At 45.7% G+C, this 18590-nt stretch overlaps 1 protein-coding gene across 1 annotated transcript in view; it reads left to right on the top strand.

Moving 5' to 3' along the window:
• The first annotated feature begins 1589 nt into the window (after positions 1 to 1589).
• The window catches only part of GMPR (guanosine monophosphate reductase), a 37181-nt gene continuing 20180 nt past the window's right edge, over positions 1590 to 18590 (top strand). The window contains 6 exon segments of the mRNA XM_033113569.1: positions 1590 to 1849; positions 8551 to 8670; positions 10849 to 10932; positions 13663 to 13770; positions 13772 to 13802; positions 13805 to 13836. Of these exon segments, the coding sequence (XP_032969460.1) occupies positions 1763 to 1849; positions 8551 to 8670; positions 10849 to 10932; positions 13663 to 13770; positions 13772 to 13802; positions 13805 to 13836 (462 nt within the window). The 5' untranslated portion in view covers positions 1590 to 1762.

Raw genomic sequence — 18590 nt, 5'->3', positions numbered from 1 at the left:
CTTTTCCATCTCCATGTGACTCGACTTCCTGTCCTTTGAAGTCCCAATCCCCAACCCCAACTTCTCTTTAGCTCGAGTTGGCCTATAAGCCTTAAGTGCCCAGTTTGTTCTTGGATCCCATATTCTTATGGAGCCTCTGTATGTATATATGTAATAAATTTGGTTATTTACTGTTAATCTGTCTCACGTTAATTTGATTACTAGACCAGCCTGAAGAATTTAGAAGGGTAGAAGGAAGATTCCTCCCCACAACCTTTATTGTTTGAAGACATGTGTGTCAAATGAATATTGTGATGTGTACTAGTGCTCAGTCATACCAAATACGAGTTCATTAAGAACAGTTCCAGGCTGCAGACCAATGAAAAATGAAAGATTCCTATCTTTATGCAGCTAGCAATCTAGTTCTAGGATATAAAGCATAATGCACATAATTTAACCTGTGACCCCAAATAAATAGCTCTCTTTTAACCTATGAGAAAACTGACCTTTAGAGAAATTTAATGACTTCCCCAATGTTTCCCAGGAAGGTTGTGGGGTCAGGTTTCTGAAGGCAGGTAGGGAGAGGTCCCAGGACAAAGCAGCTTTAGTGAAGGTTGTAGTGCGTTTTAAGGACTGAGAGACATGTATGTGTGTGTGTGTGTGTGTGTGTGTGTGTATATGTATATATATATATACACACACGTATATATATATGTGTGTGTATATATAATCATGGGCAAGTTATTTCATGTATATGATCCTCATTTTCCTTATCTGCAAAATGACTCCTTCTTTATTGGGTTGTTCTGCGAGTGAATGAGAAAGTGCAGACCAAGCACTTAAGTACATTCCTAATGTATAACAAAGCCTCCCTAAGGTCAACAAGTGAATTAAAAATAAACCCACAGCACCCTCAGAGGGGACTCAGGTTCCTTAAAACCCAAGACCTGTGATGACTGTAGACTTTACTGCTTTTATTAAAACCAACCAACCAATCAACAAACCAACCGACCATACTCCTGAAATCCAAAGGGGATCCAAATATTGCGTGGATAATCCCATTGCTGCTAAATAGATTTACCTGCCCATATTCTTTTCCTTAATTCTGTCCAGCTTCCTAAGGGTTTCTCTTTTTTTGGCATGTGAAGGTCTGACTCAGCGCTTGGTGGGCACACTGGGCTTGAAATTAGAGAAAGGAGAAGCCAAACCTCTCAAGGAGAGGCCTTTTCCCTTGGGTAAGACTGTCACAGGCCAAGTCTCCTCCCTACCGGGTATTTGGGTGACAGTCAAGATGGTGAGCATGCCCCCTTCCTCCCCGCCCCTCCACCAATTTGGTGACCGCAACCAGCAAGGCTGTAAAGGAAGGGCTGGGACGGGGCGGGGGGAGCTTATTAAAAATGTCACTCGACTTCCTAGTCACTCGTCTGTCCCTAACCCGCCGGCCCTCCCCTTCCCCTTTCCTACCCCGCCCCAGACGTCGGGGGCGGGGCGCGGCCACGGAGCCGGGGGGAGGGAGAAAGGGGGGTGAAGGGGGGGGGGCGGGCCGATCGCTGCTGGGGGCGCCCGCCGTCTTAAGAGCCCCGCGTGCGCGCCGGGCGGCCCCCGAGCACCGGCCTCCGCACCGCCCGCCTGCCCCGCGCCGCGCCCCCCTCGCCCTACGGCACCCAGGCGTCCGCCCACCCCACTCGGTCCGCTCGCCCACGCCTCGCGCCCGGTCTACCCCCGCCCCGCGCGCCGGCGCCGCAGGAAGGAGTTGCGGGCTCCAGCCGTGCCGCGCCGCACGATGCCCCGCATCGATGCGGACCTCAAGCTGGACTTCAAGGATGTTCTGCTCCGACCCAAGCGAAGCAGCCTCAAGAGCCGATCCGAGGTGAGGTTGCCTTGGGGGTGGGATATTTTTCCGGGTGGCGCGGAGAGGTGGGTGAAGGCGGTCACGGGGGCAATAACCTTGCTAGCTTTTGTGTGTCTGAGGATGGTTGGGGTGTTGACCCCCTTTGCCCTAACTCTCTCCACCACCTGAGAAAGCGGAATGCCAGCTGGTTCCCTGCCAGGACAGGAGGTGTCTTTAAGCGGCCCAGCTGGGGCCTAACATTCTAAGGACAAGCGTTTGGGTGGGCCAGGGGAAGTACACATTAGAGATAGACCACAGAGGGGTAAAGATCGGGTGGTCCGCTGATGAGAAAGAATGGAGAGGCATGGAGGGGTGCGTATAGAGAGAAAAGGACACCGTGGAGCCGGATCATAAAAGGAGACGAAAAACAATGGAAGATTCTTGTGCTTTTGGCAATGTCTCCTAGTGCAGAGAACTCTTGCTGGTTTAATATTAGGTCCAGCAATAGAATTTCTTTAACATGTCTGAAAAACAGGGAAACTCCAGGGCAAAAGTTCAGCGTTTAAGTTGTGTTTCAGTGGCCGTGCTGAGAGTGAGGCTGGGGACTCACTGGTGGCACCTTCCTTACTGGACAGCTGCAGGTCAGCCCAGTCCTAGAGAAGCTGAAAGCACTGGGGTGCAGTTGTGAGGTTGGGGTAGCAAACGGGTAGCCTGAGCATTTTTGCTGGTTCTGCGGGATGTGATCAAAGCCTGAAGAACAGGTGAGGACTGGACTGGAAATAGCCTCGGGGTGGGGGCAGTGATTCCCTTACTGATAAGGTGGAAGGTCAAATCCCAAAAGGTAAACTAGTTGCATAGAAAGGCACAGAGTCCCCTGGAATGGTGTGTGGTGGTCAGTATGGCTTTGCCTGGTGTGCTGAAAGTCAGAGAGGAAGGTGAAAAAACTGGACTGGGTCTGGAGGCTGGGGTCACAGGAGTAAACAGGAGGAGGCAGAGCCAGCACACTGTTCCTTACACCCCACTCCAAAGACCATAAATAGATTGGCAGGCTGCCCACTGGTGCCCAGGCCCAACTGCAGTGCCTGGTACTGCCAGCAAAGGGCTTGTTAGGATTAGGGAGGCCGCCTGCTTTAGCCAGTGACCAGAACCAGTGCAGTTGGCAGGCTGCAGCCAGAGAGGATGGGACAGGTCTGGTGAGAGAGGAAGGATGAACTCTTATCACCCTGACTTAGACTGGATGACTCTGCCTATTCTTCGTAATGTCCTTTCAGGTGCTAAAGAGCGGGGCAGACTCTTGGAAGAAAAATAAACAGTTTTGATGGCAGGCCTCCCCGAAGTAAAGCTGTCCTCAGTATCTCATGCCAGACTAGGATTAGATGTGGGCATTCTGGGCAGACTAATAATTTGGTGGCCTTAATATTCTTTATATATTTGTTGCAAATTCACTTAGTAGAGAGAAACTCACTTTTAAGAAAAATTATATGTTTAAAACAAGGATATATTATATGTATTTTCTGAACCAGGAAACAGCTTGAGAAGATAAAGCATTTATAATTTATATAATAGAATGAATTACTCTTTCCCAGGGAATAGTGTGACCAAATTTGGTTTCATAATTTGGGCTGACTGAAACTATTAATGTCCCAGCGTCTGATGGCACCTTGTAATCTACATATACACATTGAAATGAGAGCTCTGTGTCCTTGGGAAAGGTTTTCATATTTCCACTTTTGTGGGTGTTGGCCAGCTCCGTGCCTGGAAACCTGAGTTAACTGGTACTGCCTTTCCAGTTGGTTCCTGTAATGGTTTAGTTCCCTGGTGCCCGAGGCAGCTGCCTGGCTGGCCACCCCTCATAATCTGACTGCCTGCTCCAGCAGTGTTGAGGGATGTAGTTAGGCCTAGATCTAGTTAGGCTTCTAATCCCCCTCGGTGTTGTCTCAGTTTACTTGTGGATGCCTGAAATTTTTTATAGGCAGATAAAACCTTTTCATTGCACAATCAGAAGCCAAATGTGTGCCCCCTGGCCAAGGTCTTACTGGAATGCAAATTAGAAGCTGAGTGGTAAATGACTGTGAACCAGAGAGCAGATTTGAGTGGAACCAGGAGAGAAAACATGCCCTGTAAGAGCATAATCTGGCTAGGAAGGGAGAATTTTGACTGTTGACAAGATCGATCACTGCAAGAATTTTGCTATGAGCCAGGGCTGGTGCTGGGTCATGAGGCAGTGAGCAGGAAATGGAGACTCCTGAGAGGGTATTTCCACAAGTATCACATGAAATGAATTTGAGGTCACCTTCCAGAGGCAATGGATGGAGGTGGGTATATATGGCCCAGGTGGCCTTACAGTGGTTGTACCAGAAAGGCAGTCATCTCTCAACTGGCCATGCATTGCCTTTACCCATGTCTTCATAAGCCCCTGGCACACTAAGTTAAAGTGCCACAGGGCTCCTTGGGGGCGTTTGGGTAATGTTTTCAGAGTAAGTGACAGGTTTGTTGATTGAGGGAGGACCTTGTCTTTATTTGATAAACTAGAGAACTTGCATGGCCTTGACTCCCTGAGTGTTCTTCCTCTGGACCCATTCCTGGCTCTGATGTCCCAAGTGAGTCCTTACACTAGTAAGATTTGTTTTAAAAAGCAAAACAAAACTTTTAATGCAACTGTAACTTTGGGTTTAGGCATTGAAGAGGATTTACATCAAAAAGTTGGCCACTTGTCCTAGGACAGGGAAGATACGACACGACACTTGTTCAATCTCCTTAAACTCTGTAGTAATGTTTTCACCAGTGGTCCAGGGAGAAGAGTTTGTGGTCCAGGGATCCTCAGGATCCTCAGCCAGGGGATGAGACCATGGCAAATGGAGAGACTATCGGGCTGGGAGAAAGGATACCTGGGTTGCAGTCCAAGCTCTGTCATGAATTATTTATTACCTTTGCCTCTGGATTGGTTTCCTGTAACAAAGTACCGCAAACGGGGTGGCTTACACAAGAGATATTTATTGTCTCACAGTTCTGGAGGCTGGAAGTCTCAGATCAAGATGTTGGCAGGGCGGGTTCCTTCTGAGGGCTGTGAGGGATAAGCTGTTGCAGGCCTCTCGCCTGGCTTCTGATGGTTTACAGGTAATCTTGGTCTGCCTCGGCTCATAGATGCATCATGCTGATCTCTGCTTTCCTCTTCACCTGGCATTCTCCTCGTGTGTGTGTGTCCAAATTTCTCCTTTTTAAAAGCACACGGGTCATACTGGAATGACCTGCACTGACCTTGGTCATCTATCTGCAAACACCCTATTTTCAGATAAGGTCACATTCACAGGTACTGGTGGTTAGGATCTCAGCCTCTTTTGGGGAGACACAAATCAAGCCATGACAAACTTGGCTCAGTAAAATTAGAGGGTTTGACTGGACTTGTCACGAATGCCTCAGAATCATCTAGGGAGATACTCCAAAATACTCATATTGTCGCCAACACAAAGGTTCTGATTGGATTAATTTTGAAGCAGCCCGAGCATGCGTATTTTGGAAATCATGCCATGATGAATACGGAGTGTGCTCAGAGGCTCTGCACTGGCCACTGGAAGCCTCCTTTGCGGAACACTGTGGTTCTCTAGTGATGTGGAGCTGCATGTGCTTCTCCGAATCCCGAGAAATGATGGTGATACTTCCAGGGGACAGAGCATGTTCAGAAGGCTGGGCTGGGGCCCCCCAAGCATGCCCTGAAAAAGGCCGGGTCCTGAAACAATATCATTCTTGCTCCTTGGCCAGATGTTAATGCATTCCACACTTTCTGAGCCACTAGTACTACACACATGGAAGGCGTTGTGTCCCTGTACTTAGGCTTATGATCTACAGGTGGCACAGAAGGAACAATTGCATTAACCAGCACTGTCCAGCGGGGTAGTCAACAGTGGTTCTGTCCCCTCCTCACTGGACAGGGCCTGTGGCCTGTGCGGCTCCTTCTGCGTGCTGCTTCAGGTACTCAGGACGCTGGATTCCCTGCTCTCATGACTTCAAGCTGATTCCAAGGCCTGCGAGGGCCTCTTCCCAGGTGTTTTCCTAGGGCCATCCCTGCTGCAGGTGGGCACACCTCTAACCTCAGAGGTGACCAAGTGGCAACTGTTTGTGGACATGGAGCTATGTGCGCATGGACCTTAATGTGTGGACTAGGGTGTCCATGTACGCACACAAGCAATTTGGGGGGGAAGAGAAGGGGATTTGGACTGTGGGCCAGGGCTGGCTCCTCATGACACCATGTTTGGGTGCTTTCCCGGTCATTAATGAAATTGTGTTTAAGGTAGGAGGAGAGAACAAAATTGATGTAGCAGCTTGTTTGCTGGACTCATAACATTGAGGTATTTAGAAATGTGGTAGGTGGGCCTCCATTTGTACTTCCGGGCCCTCTAATGTTGGGCTATCAGGCTGACTTTAATGAAGGTGTGTTCAAAGAGCCGCAGAAACATGTCTTTTTGAGGTCAGTAGTTTTATTACTTTATGTTCCCTTTCAAATCAGCTTAGCAGAGTGAAAATTTGGAGGTGCTATATTTGGTGCTGTGGCCAGCTGTGGCAAATTAAATGCCAAGTTTTATTCCTGGGACGCTGGAATATTTAAGATATTTATCTCTCTCAGTGAACAACTGGTCGTGTGTGTGTGTGTGTGTGTGTGTGTGTGTGTCTTTTTGACTTGGTTGATAAAGTCGGGAAGTTAATTTTATTTATCATCCTTAGAATTAAGGATTGTGAAGAATCTTCCATATGGAGAAGACTAGTAATGAGGAGAAGAAGTCATTGTCAAGACTGATCTTTTCCAGGAAGAGCTGTTTTTTTGTGTATGCTGATAGGTTTTGCAGTGCCAAGAAAAATCTGTTGTGAGCTCAGCTGGGTGCAGAGTGTAGCGGCTCTCCCCATGCATCTTGGGAGGCGTGTAAGAGTAATTTGAGACCAAGGAATTCTGATTATTTTAAACCTGGGAAGTCAAAATGCTTCAGGGCCATTAGTGGCACACAAGGTTGCAACAAATAGATCCCTTCGGTTATCTTTCAGAATTTGCATATCACTTGCTTCACTGTAGTAGAACCAAGAATCATAATGAAGAAGTCAAGAAAGGGATGACCTGCCCCATATGCTCAGGCAGTGACAGCATCTCGTGTCCCCTCATTGATTGCTGTTTAAGGCCAGTGCAGACATGTTGATGACATTATCGGACCAGGAAACCTGGTGGACAGGGGACCCTGTGTGAAGAAGCAAGAGACATGAAAAGGCTAACAGGCCTGAGATGTCCTCTGGTGGTTTTTTGATGGGTTGATTGCACAGTGAAAGTTGTCTCAAATGAAAAAGAATAAAAGAAGGAACTAGATAAACACTGGCAGGACATGATTATTGCTGGTGTACTCACGAAGCCAGAGATAATGTAGGTACGTCCAATTTATTTCAGAAGCTTAAGATTCACACCTGTGTTTCTCCTGAGGATTCTCCTTGGAGAAGTGCCCAGTTCCAGTATGGTCTATATCCTTCAGGGTCCAGGCAAGGCAACAAACAGTGCTGAATATTTAAAACGGGATTAAATGCAAGGCATCCTGATGCCGCTGAGATGCCAAATGAGATAATGGAGGCACCCCAGCGATTGGCAGCAGTGAGAAACCACTTCCAACGGGGGAGTACTGGGACCCAGGGACTCGGATCGCTCTCTGAAACCTGGAAACCTGGAATCAAGACCATGCCGGCCACCGCAGAGGGTTTCTGGGAGAACTACCCTGCCTACTCCCAGCACCCCTGCCTCCATCTTCCCCAGCTCTCCTCCAGTTTCCTACCCAGTGACCCCACTGACTGAACCCAGCCAGCAACCACCCTGGGAAATGGAGCCTGCATGGAGTGGCCTCCCTGTGATAAGAAATTGATGGAGGAAAGGTGAAGAATGGATCCGTGAGCATACAGGCCTGAGATCTGCCCTGAGTTGAAGAAGTAATTTTGACTTCCCTAGCTCTGGATGAGCACCTGGCCTTAGCACATGGCTTTTCCTGAGCCCACCATCGTGGCTTAGCGCTCCTTCTGGATTCCTGATAGTTGAGTTAGTCATAAATGCCCTAAAGTTCGAGTTACCATAGAATTGGAGGGCCTTCCCTCCAGCTCTTTGCAAGTCAGAGGAACAAGTGTTCATATGCATAGACATATGGCTGCAGTATACGTCCCCTAGCATCTTGAAAGATGCCCCTAATTACAAAACAGCTGAGAAGGTTGATAGGTTAAGGGATTAATGGTTTGCAGCTCACTGCAGGGTGAATTTGGAATGGAAGATTAGAATTAAAGGACCGTTAAAGGACTATGGTTGGCAGGGAAGAGTGGAGTGGATTTTCTCAGAAGGGGAATGGTCCATCCAGTGCTTAGAAGTGGAGACAGAGAACATGTATGTGGGTATGTAAGGCTAGAATGAACTAGACTGAGGACAGAAGGCATGGGAGAGGCTACTGAAGGAGAGAACTTGCAGTTCGGAGGCTGGGCTGATGGCAGAACACGCCATGCCTTGCGCTGGCATTTGACGATGCTAGGAGCTGGGCTCAGCTTTTGTAGTTGGATAACAGCTCGTTACTCAGTTTCCTCAGGGAAACTGGAACACCTGGCCCAACGCTAAGAGACCCTGGGGACCAAGGGACATACATGTCCTTTGTGTTCTTCTCACTCACTTCAGACTCTGGAAATTCTGCACAAATCACACAAAGAGTAAAACACTTCTTTTCCCTTTTTGCCAATAGGTGGACCTTGAACGTACCTTCACATTTCGAAACTCAAAGCAGACCTACTCAGGGATTCCCATCATTGTGGCCAACATGGACACCGTGGGGACATTTGATATGGCAGTGGTGATGTCACAGGTAGGACGGTGGGCTTTTTTCCCTCTGCTGCTCACACTGGATGGGTTGTCAGGAGCTTACCTGGACTTGTTCAAGCACAGGGAAGAGGAGAAAAGTGAGACCCTTTAGGTCCTTTCCTGTAGCCAAACTATTAGATCTGAGTCTGATTGTTGCTGGAGGTACTTCTTTTCTTCCCTCCTTTTCAATCAGAAAAGTGGATGGAATCTGGAATTCTCATTCAATGAGATGGTCTAGATCTGTATCCATTTCTTCCTTGAAAATGCCCGTGATAGTTTTTGGAAACTAGAGATACAAAAAGAAGTTGGACATTGTACCATATTGTAAAGTTAGTCTAGTGCCATATTATAGAAGAGGGACAGTGCCTTTAAAATGAAGACAGAACTGCTTTGTATTCTGTGCTATAGAATTTATTACATCTTATTGTAGGAGACATTTATTGAATACTGTGTGCCAAATACTGGGTATAAATATAATATGATCACAGCTCCACCAGGTAGGTTCCTTTTACAGATGAAGAAACTGAGGCAGATAAGGAAAGGAGAGGTAACTAGGCCCAGGGCATGCAGCCACATAGACAGAGCCAAGGGATTTGCCTCCCACTTTGTACTGACAGATCATAGTATAAACTCCAGGTCTCTTTTTAGCCAATTACCAGTCTAATTTCCTATAAATGGAATAGCTAGTATCCTTGCCTTGAGGAAAGTAAAGGAAAAGCCTTTTGTGGGCAGGACCTTCATCTCATGCAGCTGTGTCCCAGATACAATGCACGTTATTCATCCTGGAGGTGAATATTTTCTTCTGATGCCCACAGGCTGTGTGTGTCTATTTCCACTGATGATTCTGCCAAGTGAAAAAATAAATCCAATTACTTGAAAGAGCTTCTCACTGTGGGCAGTAAGTTTACCTCAGGAGGTGCTGAGAGTCATTATTAGCCAGTGATTAGAAGGAAGATTTTAAAACAAATTATGAGCTCAAAAAATGGCATAGGAGGTGGTCTGACGCCACGATCAGTTGTATTTTCTATCTGCCCTCACCCCCCACGGAGCTTTGGACCAGAGGCTAATAAATTAATTGCTAAAGGGATTTGTATGTTTTCTCCCTAACTTTTCTTTGCTCTGCTCTGTGATCAGCCATTGCTACTATGAATTATGTATTTGTGGAAAAGTGGGTGGAATCAGGCAGCAATAAATAGCTCTGATTAATTCACATATCAGATTATTAGTCTATGAAAAACGTACAATTTGTTATGCTCGTCCCATTTTCACAGAAAAGACTCTCCATTAATGAGACGGTGTACACTGGAATAGCTAACCATGTGTGGGTATTGAGTTTTCTATTTCTAGGATCCTCTGAGTTAGTGCAAGTTGATTAAGTCTTAGAATTTTAGGATGGAAAATTGTAGGTGGGGGAAGCAAACCCAGAGGAGTCAGGAGAGATGCCCTAACATGCGGAAGGACCCTCAGCTCTGCGATCAGATTCAAGTCTGATTCTGGCCTCTGTGCCTTATTGGCTAAGCAATTGTTAAATTTCTTAAATTTAAACTTAAGCTCCTTTTCTGCCCACGAAGGTAATATTACCGTACAAAGCTACCCTGAGAAGTGAATGAAATGATGTATGTGAACTGCTTGCACAAAGTAGGTACTCAATAAATGCCAGGCTGGTAGTCATAGATTTAATATTGTAATTTACATAATTTCCTTCCTTAGGGATACCAACTCCCTGATGGGTTTAGCTTTTAGCAAGAAATGTTTAGGTTGTGAATGCAAGGAAAAGCTTTCAACTATAAGGTGAGGTTCTTTGGGTTGGCGGAGCAGAAGTTTGCCTGAAGGTGGTCCTTCTTATGGGCAGGGAACCTGCTGTCTGTGTCCTCATGGCCTGACATAGGTGGTGGGCGGGGTGGGGCAGGGCTCAGAACTCTCCCTCATCCCTTCCCTGCCGCCTGGCAGCCTCCTAAATCTTGACTGCAGTTTGTCTGATCAGATGAGGATGGAAACCCGGTTTTGTGATTTCACTGGCTATACCTTTGTCTGTTTTTGGCCCCTACAAGCCTATTCAAAGCTAATTAAACATGACTGGCAGGAACCCCTGATGCTTGTGTATTGTTGGTTCACCACTGGCCATATGGAGGAAAGAGGCTCACTTGATTTCTCGTCCTAATAGCGCTGTTTTGTTTCCTAGCACTCCATGTTTACAGCAATTCATAAGCATTACACCCTGGATGACTGGAAGCTCTTTGCTGCTAATCACCCAGAATGCCTGCAGGTATGATCGCTACATTTGTTGCCGGGGGAAGCAAATCTTCAGGGTTGTCAAAAGGATTTGAATTAGCAGCAGATGGACACGCACAGAGTCCTGGGAGAGACCTGGGGAAAGGCAGTAGTGGTCCCCAGCCTTTCGTCCTTGCCAGAGATCTGCTGAGGAAACATGTTCTGTATCCTGTTTTGAAAATATTAGGATTTACCTGCAAGGAGTATCTGTTTTTTTTTGTTTTGTTTTGTTTTAAAGATGAAGTGTTATATCATGAGAGCTTGGGGAAGACCTGTATTTCCTGCCAGGCGTAGATTCAGTCCGAACATTTACTTTTGGCTTTAGAAAAAACATCTAATTATAACAAGTTGTTTTGGAATTGAATAAACAATATGCCTGCTAGGATGGCTGTAATCAAAAGAGTAATGAGTGTTGGCATGGATGTGCAGAAATTGGAACCCGCCTATATTGCTGGTGGGAATGTAAAATGCTGCAGCTGTTTTGGAAACAGTTTGGCAGTTCCTCAAAAGGTTAAACATAAGAGTTACCATATGACCCAACAATCGCATTCCTAGGTATAGACCCAACAAATAAAAACATAGGTCCACACAAAAACTTGTACACAGATGTTCATAGCAGCTTTATTCATAGTAGCCGGAAGGCAGAAACAACAAAGATATCCATTAATTGATGAATGAATAAACAAAACTGGCATAGCCATACAATGGAATATTACTCAACTCTAAAAAGTAATGAAATGACATATGCTACAACATGGATGGACGTTGAAAACATTTTGCAAAGTGAAAAAGCCAGACACCAAAGGCCACATATGTGATTCTGGTCACATGAAATGTCAAGAAGAGGCAAACCTGTGGAGACAATAAATAGATGAGTGGTTGCCTGAGGTGGGGGGATGGGAGGGTAAAGGCTAAGAGGTGTGAGAGTCGCTTTTTGGGGGTGATGAGAATGTTCTAAGATTGATTATTCATCACTCTTAATAAAACCATTGAATTGTGCACTTTAAATGGGTGAATTGTGTGGTATGTGATTAATCTCACTATAGCTGTTGTATTTTTTTTTTTAAAAAAGGGCAATTTGAAATAACCAAAAGCTCCAATATGACACGCCTGACTTTCCTTCTGGCACATTCAGGTAGTTCTCTGCCAGTCCCAGCAGAGCAGTCTCTGCATTAGAAACGCTCTCCAAGATCAGATTATTTGTGATTGGAAAATGACATCATATGTACTGCTTTTGAGGTTGCGCTGGCTTTTTTTTTTTTCAAACTAAGTTTTAATTATGTGTGGATTTTGATTAGTGAGAAGGTCATCTTGAAGATAAATAATTCTGGCTCAATAGCAAATCCTTTTTTTTTGCCATGTTGTGTTTAAATGTACTATTCTTGTGTCACCTTCTTCCCCTCTTCTCTGTAAGAAGTTTGGGGAGCAATGAGTTTTTGGCAATGTGTGGTTAGTTGGAACCTTGGCTTCCATGACTAAATGTGATCATTTGACTTACTACCAACTGAATGGCTAATTGAAAAAGGAAAATGTTATAAACGCAGTAGCACTGAGAGAAACCAATCTTGAGTTCTGTGTGCCAAACTTTTACAGAAATGAAGGGGAAAATAAAAAAGCTAGCAAAGGTCTTGTGGAAGGGAAAATGTGGATTGGGCAGGCACTGGTCACACTGTCAATATGAGGGGTGAAACTGGAGTAAACTCAGAACTCAGGTGTCTGGAATAAAAACATGTCATGTTACCAGTCCGCTTACCCTCCGTGTCTGGGTTGTAGCTACATTGTTGTGATGTTACGAGGAGAACAAGGATATTAATATAGGTCCCTCATCTATGGCTTATGGTTTAGAGATACAGGTTAAAATATTCTTATAAAAGTGAGTGCTGACTGTTGGCACGATCCCATGGCTTAGTTTCACTAAGCTTGCATTGCTAAAAACAGGTCTTTGCCCAAAGAACATTTTTCAGAGGAGCAGCTGGGTGGCTGGGAGGGCACTGGTGATGGCTGGGGGAGAGGCTGTCCCGAAGGAGTGTGTGATCACTTCTGATGTAAACACGTCCACGTGCAGTTGGGTAAGGTCATTTTAGGCGCCTTTTTTGCTCTTTTTATCGGAACACTGAGATTTGGAGCTCTTTCCAAAGATTACGATTTGCATGTTCTGTTAGTCTTATATTGGGGGTAAAAATGAAAATAGGAGGGAGTTTCATCAGAGGAGTTGTAGGCATCTCTCCCTCCCTCCTGATCCCCGAAGCGAGATGCTCGGGGTGACTGCCACAGCATTGGCACGAGGAGGCCTGGGTTGACTGGCCTCCCATTGTTCTTCTGCCTCTCCTCCAGGGAGAGGAGAATTTGCACCAGCCGTTCCGTGATTCAGAGTTCTATACAGAGAGCTTGAGGAAATTAAACAAAAGCAAGGACAAGGTTTCCTGAATACTTAATCTGTTTACTGGAAAGATTCTGTGGCCTCAGGTCCAGGGTTAAGGGTCTATGCAGTTTAATAGTGGGAAAGATAGCAGCGGCAACGTTTAGATAATTTAATGGACGAATCTCCTTTACTTGTGCTGCTGTATATTTCTTGAGCAGGTCTACTGAGTGTCTATCTGATCAGGGTAACCTCAAAGGGTCACTGTACTGTCCCCACAACAGGTGAATGGATGGGAGCAAGGTCTGACTTCTGAATACTACTCACTAAGTCATGTCTGTATCTCTTGGCTTATTTTCGGTACAGCATGTAGCCGTGAGTTCTGGCAGTGGGAAGAATGATCTGGAAAAGATGAGCAGCATCCTGGAAGCTATACCGCAGGTTAAGTTTATTTGCCTGGATGTGGCCAATGGTTTATTCGGAACATTTTGTGGAATTCGTGAAACTCGTCGTGCCAAATTTCCAGAACACACCATTATGGTAGGTATGATGGACATTCTCCAGATGGGGAAGCACAGAGAGAGGTGTTCAGTGTGTCCGGGGAGCTATATTTTCTTCAAAGCTTTTGGTGCCTTCTTATTAGAAGACCAGTTGAGAATCATTAGGAAAGAGACAGGCAGCAGCCATGGAAGATCTGAAAACTGGCTCCGCTCTATAAAAAATAAAATCCAGATCTATATCATAGGGCGGCGGCTCCTTATATCTGCTAGATATCGAATGTCTCTTACCATATGATACCTTTAAACAAAGGTCTGCGTCACACCTTAACCAAGCAACTTTTATAAAATGAAAAACCCAGTGTCACTGGGTTTAACGATATTTGTGTCATCTATGCCCCATTCCTACTTGTGAAAACTCTGCTGTGAGAATTGAAATCCACAATATGAGCAAATTCGCAATAGTCAACTATTTGCACATCAGCCTATTGTTTTATCTAGGATCTTTATTCCAGACTCTCTTGGCTTTTTTTTGGTATTTTCCTAATTATTAACATTGTCACTAGTTAGAAAGTGTATTTGTTATTGCTGGGAAACCTGGATTCTCAGAAAAAGGAACTAGAAGCTCTAGGGTTAAATTTGGGATTTTGGAAAATCTATATCGTAATTATGTGTGTCTTTACTAGTCTTAATTAACGTGGCAATTATAGATTGACCACAACATAAGCTACCTAACTCTCCTTTATTTAATTTTGAATTTTACTTCTCCTCACATTTCATCATTGTAAGGAAGTTGGGAGACAGGAATTATTTCTGTTGACGAGTTATATCATCAACAGAAGTTAAATATTCTGCTAAGGATTTCCAAAGATTTTTAAGATGAGTATTTTTATGCTTTTCAATCACTATGAGAAGAAAGGATCAAGAATTGTCCCAACGTCAACCAGCTGTACAGTGTCAGAAGTTGGGTGGGAAACAGTAACATTCATTTTACTCTCCGTAAGAGTGCTGTCAGGTCCTTTTTTTTTGGATAACAGTAAAACCGCTTATTGAGTGCCTACCATGTTTCAGAAGGTTTACACCTGTTTTTTTCTCTTCTTCACAACATCTCTGTAGAGAGTAGGAATTATTGCCCCAAACTTAACCACAGATTAGGAATCTTAAGCTCTAACTTCATTCTTACACTTTGGGATTTTCATAAGGCCGCAGCAACATTAAGCAGAAAGCTGGGATTTGAAGCCAGGTCCCTCTGAATGCAAAGGCCAAGCTCTGCCCCTTGAGACTTCTTAACGTGTCCCACCCTTGTTAACTTCAGTGATAAAGCTCTTTTCTTCTAGTAGGCCATATGCATGTGACCAGTTTCCTGCTTCCCAGTTCTGAGGTGGGGAAGTTGACTTTCTTTAGGCTTGTGCTGGAGGGTGATGAAATTACCCTCTATCATGACCCAACGATGAGTAGTTGTGAGGCTCCAACTGACTCTTTTGCGCCCAACTATCTGTGGTAACTTTTTCTCATGAGAGAACGGAGAGAGAGCTGGACTCATGAGACAGCAGAAGCCTCCAGTCCCCCAGCTGGGTCCTGGTAGCCCTAAACAGCACTTGGTATTAAACATAAATTCTGTGAAACAACATGTAGGTGGTAGAAAGAGCATGGCAAATATTTGTTGACTAGGAGAGGAATTTATTCCTTCTGGAGAGTCAGAAATAAGGCAGGCTCATGGTGTCTGTTGACATTCTTATCTGAGGTGGTGAGAGCTACCTCTTTCTAGGTCTTTCTATTTCACCTCTAGTGTTTTAGTTGTCCTGGAGATACAAGGGACTAATAAACTTGGGAAGTCGAGCTTTACATCTACTGGCTTATTGCATAGAAGAGTTAATTATGAAGGTTTAGGAATTAGAAATTACATGGATTTAATCAGTCAACCTACTGGCTCCACTTTCTCTTTCTTTAGCAATTCGTGTATTAAATTGTGAAATAGGACCTCCATATGGAAAAGGGCATAAAATGTGGCTGTTCAATAGTCATTATATAGCAGTCCTTCAGTGTACCTACATTCAGAAGCCCCACTCAGACTCTGGTGATCATTTTCTTCCTTGTGGGCCATCTCTTTCTGCATTCCTAAAAAACACCATTTAAATTTTGCCTGTGTTTGATCCTTATATAAATAGTAACCCTACTGCGTATCTTCTGTATCTTCTTTAGCTCAATAGTGGGTTGCAATGCACGCACACACATTGTTTTACGTAAGCTGTTTGTTTGGTCTTCCATTTTTCCTGGACCGTATCTTTAATACCATTTCCCAGATGCCTCACTAGCTCTCCTCCCCTCCTCTGCTTTGCTGCTGGTTGTTCGTAACGCCATTAAAATCGGTACCTTAGTGCCGCTGAAGTTGGTGTGGCTTCATGGGCTGAGCCACACTGGGGGAGTCATACACCTTCTGAATCTCATTTTCCTCACCTGTAAAAAAGGAGGTCAAGGGCACTAGTGGCTAGGGCATTACTGTGGAGGTCAGATGGGTGATGTTTTATGAACAGTACAGTAGTCACAGTTAGTGGTAGGGCATGTGTTCTGAGAACTGCCAGAAATGGAAGGCTGATGGAGAACAGTGCGGGCGGGAAGAATGGGGGCTGTTTGTTTTCAAGAAGAGGGAGAAAATAGGTACACACCGCTTCTTTTAAAATAGTTTAGTGGTTACCAGAGGACAAGGGGGGTGAGGGGTGGGAGAGGAGGGTAAGGGGGATCAAATCTATGGTGATGGAAGGAGAACTGACTCTGGGTGGTGAACACACAATGTAATTTATAGATGATGTGATACAGAATTGTACACCTGAAATCTATGTAATTTTATTAACAATTGTCACCCCAATAAATTTAAACAAAAAAGCAGGTATTAGAAATCCACTGGAGCCCCAGAGCTTTCCATTCACATGCTCCAAACATTTGACTGTGAGCTTTAGCTTACAGCTGACCCTGCCAAGAGTCGAGGCAAGCTGCCTGTCGTGGAGCCCGGAGAGCCTGCGTGTCACCCCTCTGGCGAAGACCAGGGACAGAGGGCAGGAAGGAGTCGGGCTGGTCGGACAAGGGAAGGGTGTTGTTGCCAGGGCTGAGTCTGGATGTTGCCATGGGGGATGGGCCGGGAGGGGGAGATTGGGGCAGAGTTCCCACGACCCTCTGGGCAGCCACCAATAGCAAGGGCCTCTTCAGCGCCTGCTGGCTGGTCCAGGTTGTGTTGTCATTGTTCTGGTTAGTTTCCCTGGCAATGAACAGGAGGATTTGGCAAGGTAGGTGCTTATTCTTGAGCTATTCTTTGCCTGCACGGATCCTTAAAAAGTGATTCATTCGGAAACCTGCAGTGCTCTTAGTGTCCTCGAATTATGGAAATAAAATTTCTCTTATTATGGCTTTTGGAAGCATTGTGAGGATGCATTACCATTTGTCCCATGTTTTAGAACTGAAAGGTATATAATACGGGTGCCAAGTGTTGTTATGATTGATGCAATGCAGTGAACAGAAGGGGTGCTCAGAAATGTTCTTGGCAGAGGCTGGCAATTCCGGGGTCTGCGTCGGGAGTGAGGGCTTGTCACCCCCTTTGTCCGCTGCAGCCTGGATTTACATGCAAACCCTTTTTTCTTGCCTTTCCCCTCAGGCAAACCTTGCCACATGTAGGGAGGAAGGAATCTTACTATTTCCTTCTGTTTTCCCTAATGTATACTGAAAGCATTTAAGCATTTTCCCATGCCATGTAGGGAGGGAGGAAGCAGGGAGTTTTAGAGAACATCTTTGGCAGAGAAGGGTCCCATAGAAGCGCTGGCTGTTAAAAGAGTATAACAAGTTCTGTGGCCATTTGCCTGGTGACTTTCAGAGAGGAAGGAGAATAATGTATCCTTGGGTACATTTTAGAGACTGTGGGAAAAGGTACTGGCATTGACGAGCCACTTCTCTCTCTCAATAATAACAAATCCTTGAGTAAGGATAGTAGCACCTACCTTTATTAATGTGAAACTTAGTCTTAGGCCAAGGAGCTTTCTGAGGATCACACAGCCTGGGGGTCAGAGCTAGGTGGCCTGCCCCAAGGCCCTGACATCTTCCCATTAAATGACACTGTAGCCAGCCCGCGTGCCAGCTCAGGCTTGTTGGGATGAGGAAGTCCCCGTGTTGGGTCAGAGAAATGCTTTTGCTGGTGGCTATTTGTGACCTGGTCCTGAGGAGGTAGGTCTGTGACACCTAAGCTGTTCAGATTATACTAGAGGCCCAGCTCTGCACCCCTGGGAAATGCTACGTCAGCCACTGTTGGCTGATCCCCGGGAGCCATGGGCCTGGCCTTGGCATTGCCATCTGTAGCCATTGGCTCAGGCACCTTCCTGCATTCTTTCTCCAGCAGTCATGGTCAGAGAAGGTTCTGAGGCACAGGCGACACCTCCCGTTCTGTACCTCTTCCCAGAGGGGCTGACACTCTCCAGGGTTCCTTCCAGGCGTTGGCCATGGGCAACCTTATCAGTCGAGCATGGCTCACGGAAATTCAAGGGACTTGTGACGGGTGACAGCACCTCTCTGGCCGAGTAACCCGAAGTTTTTGTTTTCACCCTCGTTTTGGGACTGGTGTGAAGTGGAACTGCGGCAAAAACTAGGAGGGCCTCAGAGATTCAGGGGATGATGTTTGTCTCTGAGAGGCACAGAGTAAGTAGGTTCATATGCCATGAAAGGTGGTCACTGCCTTCTTAGCATTTCCTACTTCCTGGTTTCCAGGTAGGTAGGTGCCATGTTCCGTGTGCCTGGCAGAAGGCACTGGTATTGAGG

The sequence above is a fragment of the Rhinolophus ferrumequinum genome, chromosome 9 (genome assembly GCF_004115265.2).
Source record: "Rhinolophus ferrumequinum isolate MPI-CBG mRhiFer1 chromosome 9, mRhiFer1_v1.p, whole genome shotgun sequence".
NCBI classification, from domain to species: Eukaryota; Metazoa; Chordata; class Mammalia; order Chiroptera; family Rhinolophidae; genus Rhinolophus; species Rhinolophus ferrumequinum.
This window is presented reverse-complemented; position numbering and strand designations above follow the sequence as displayed.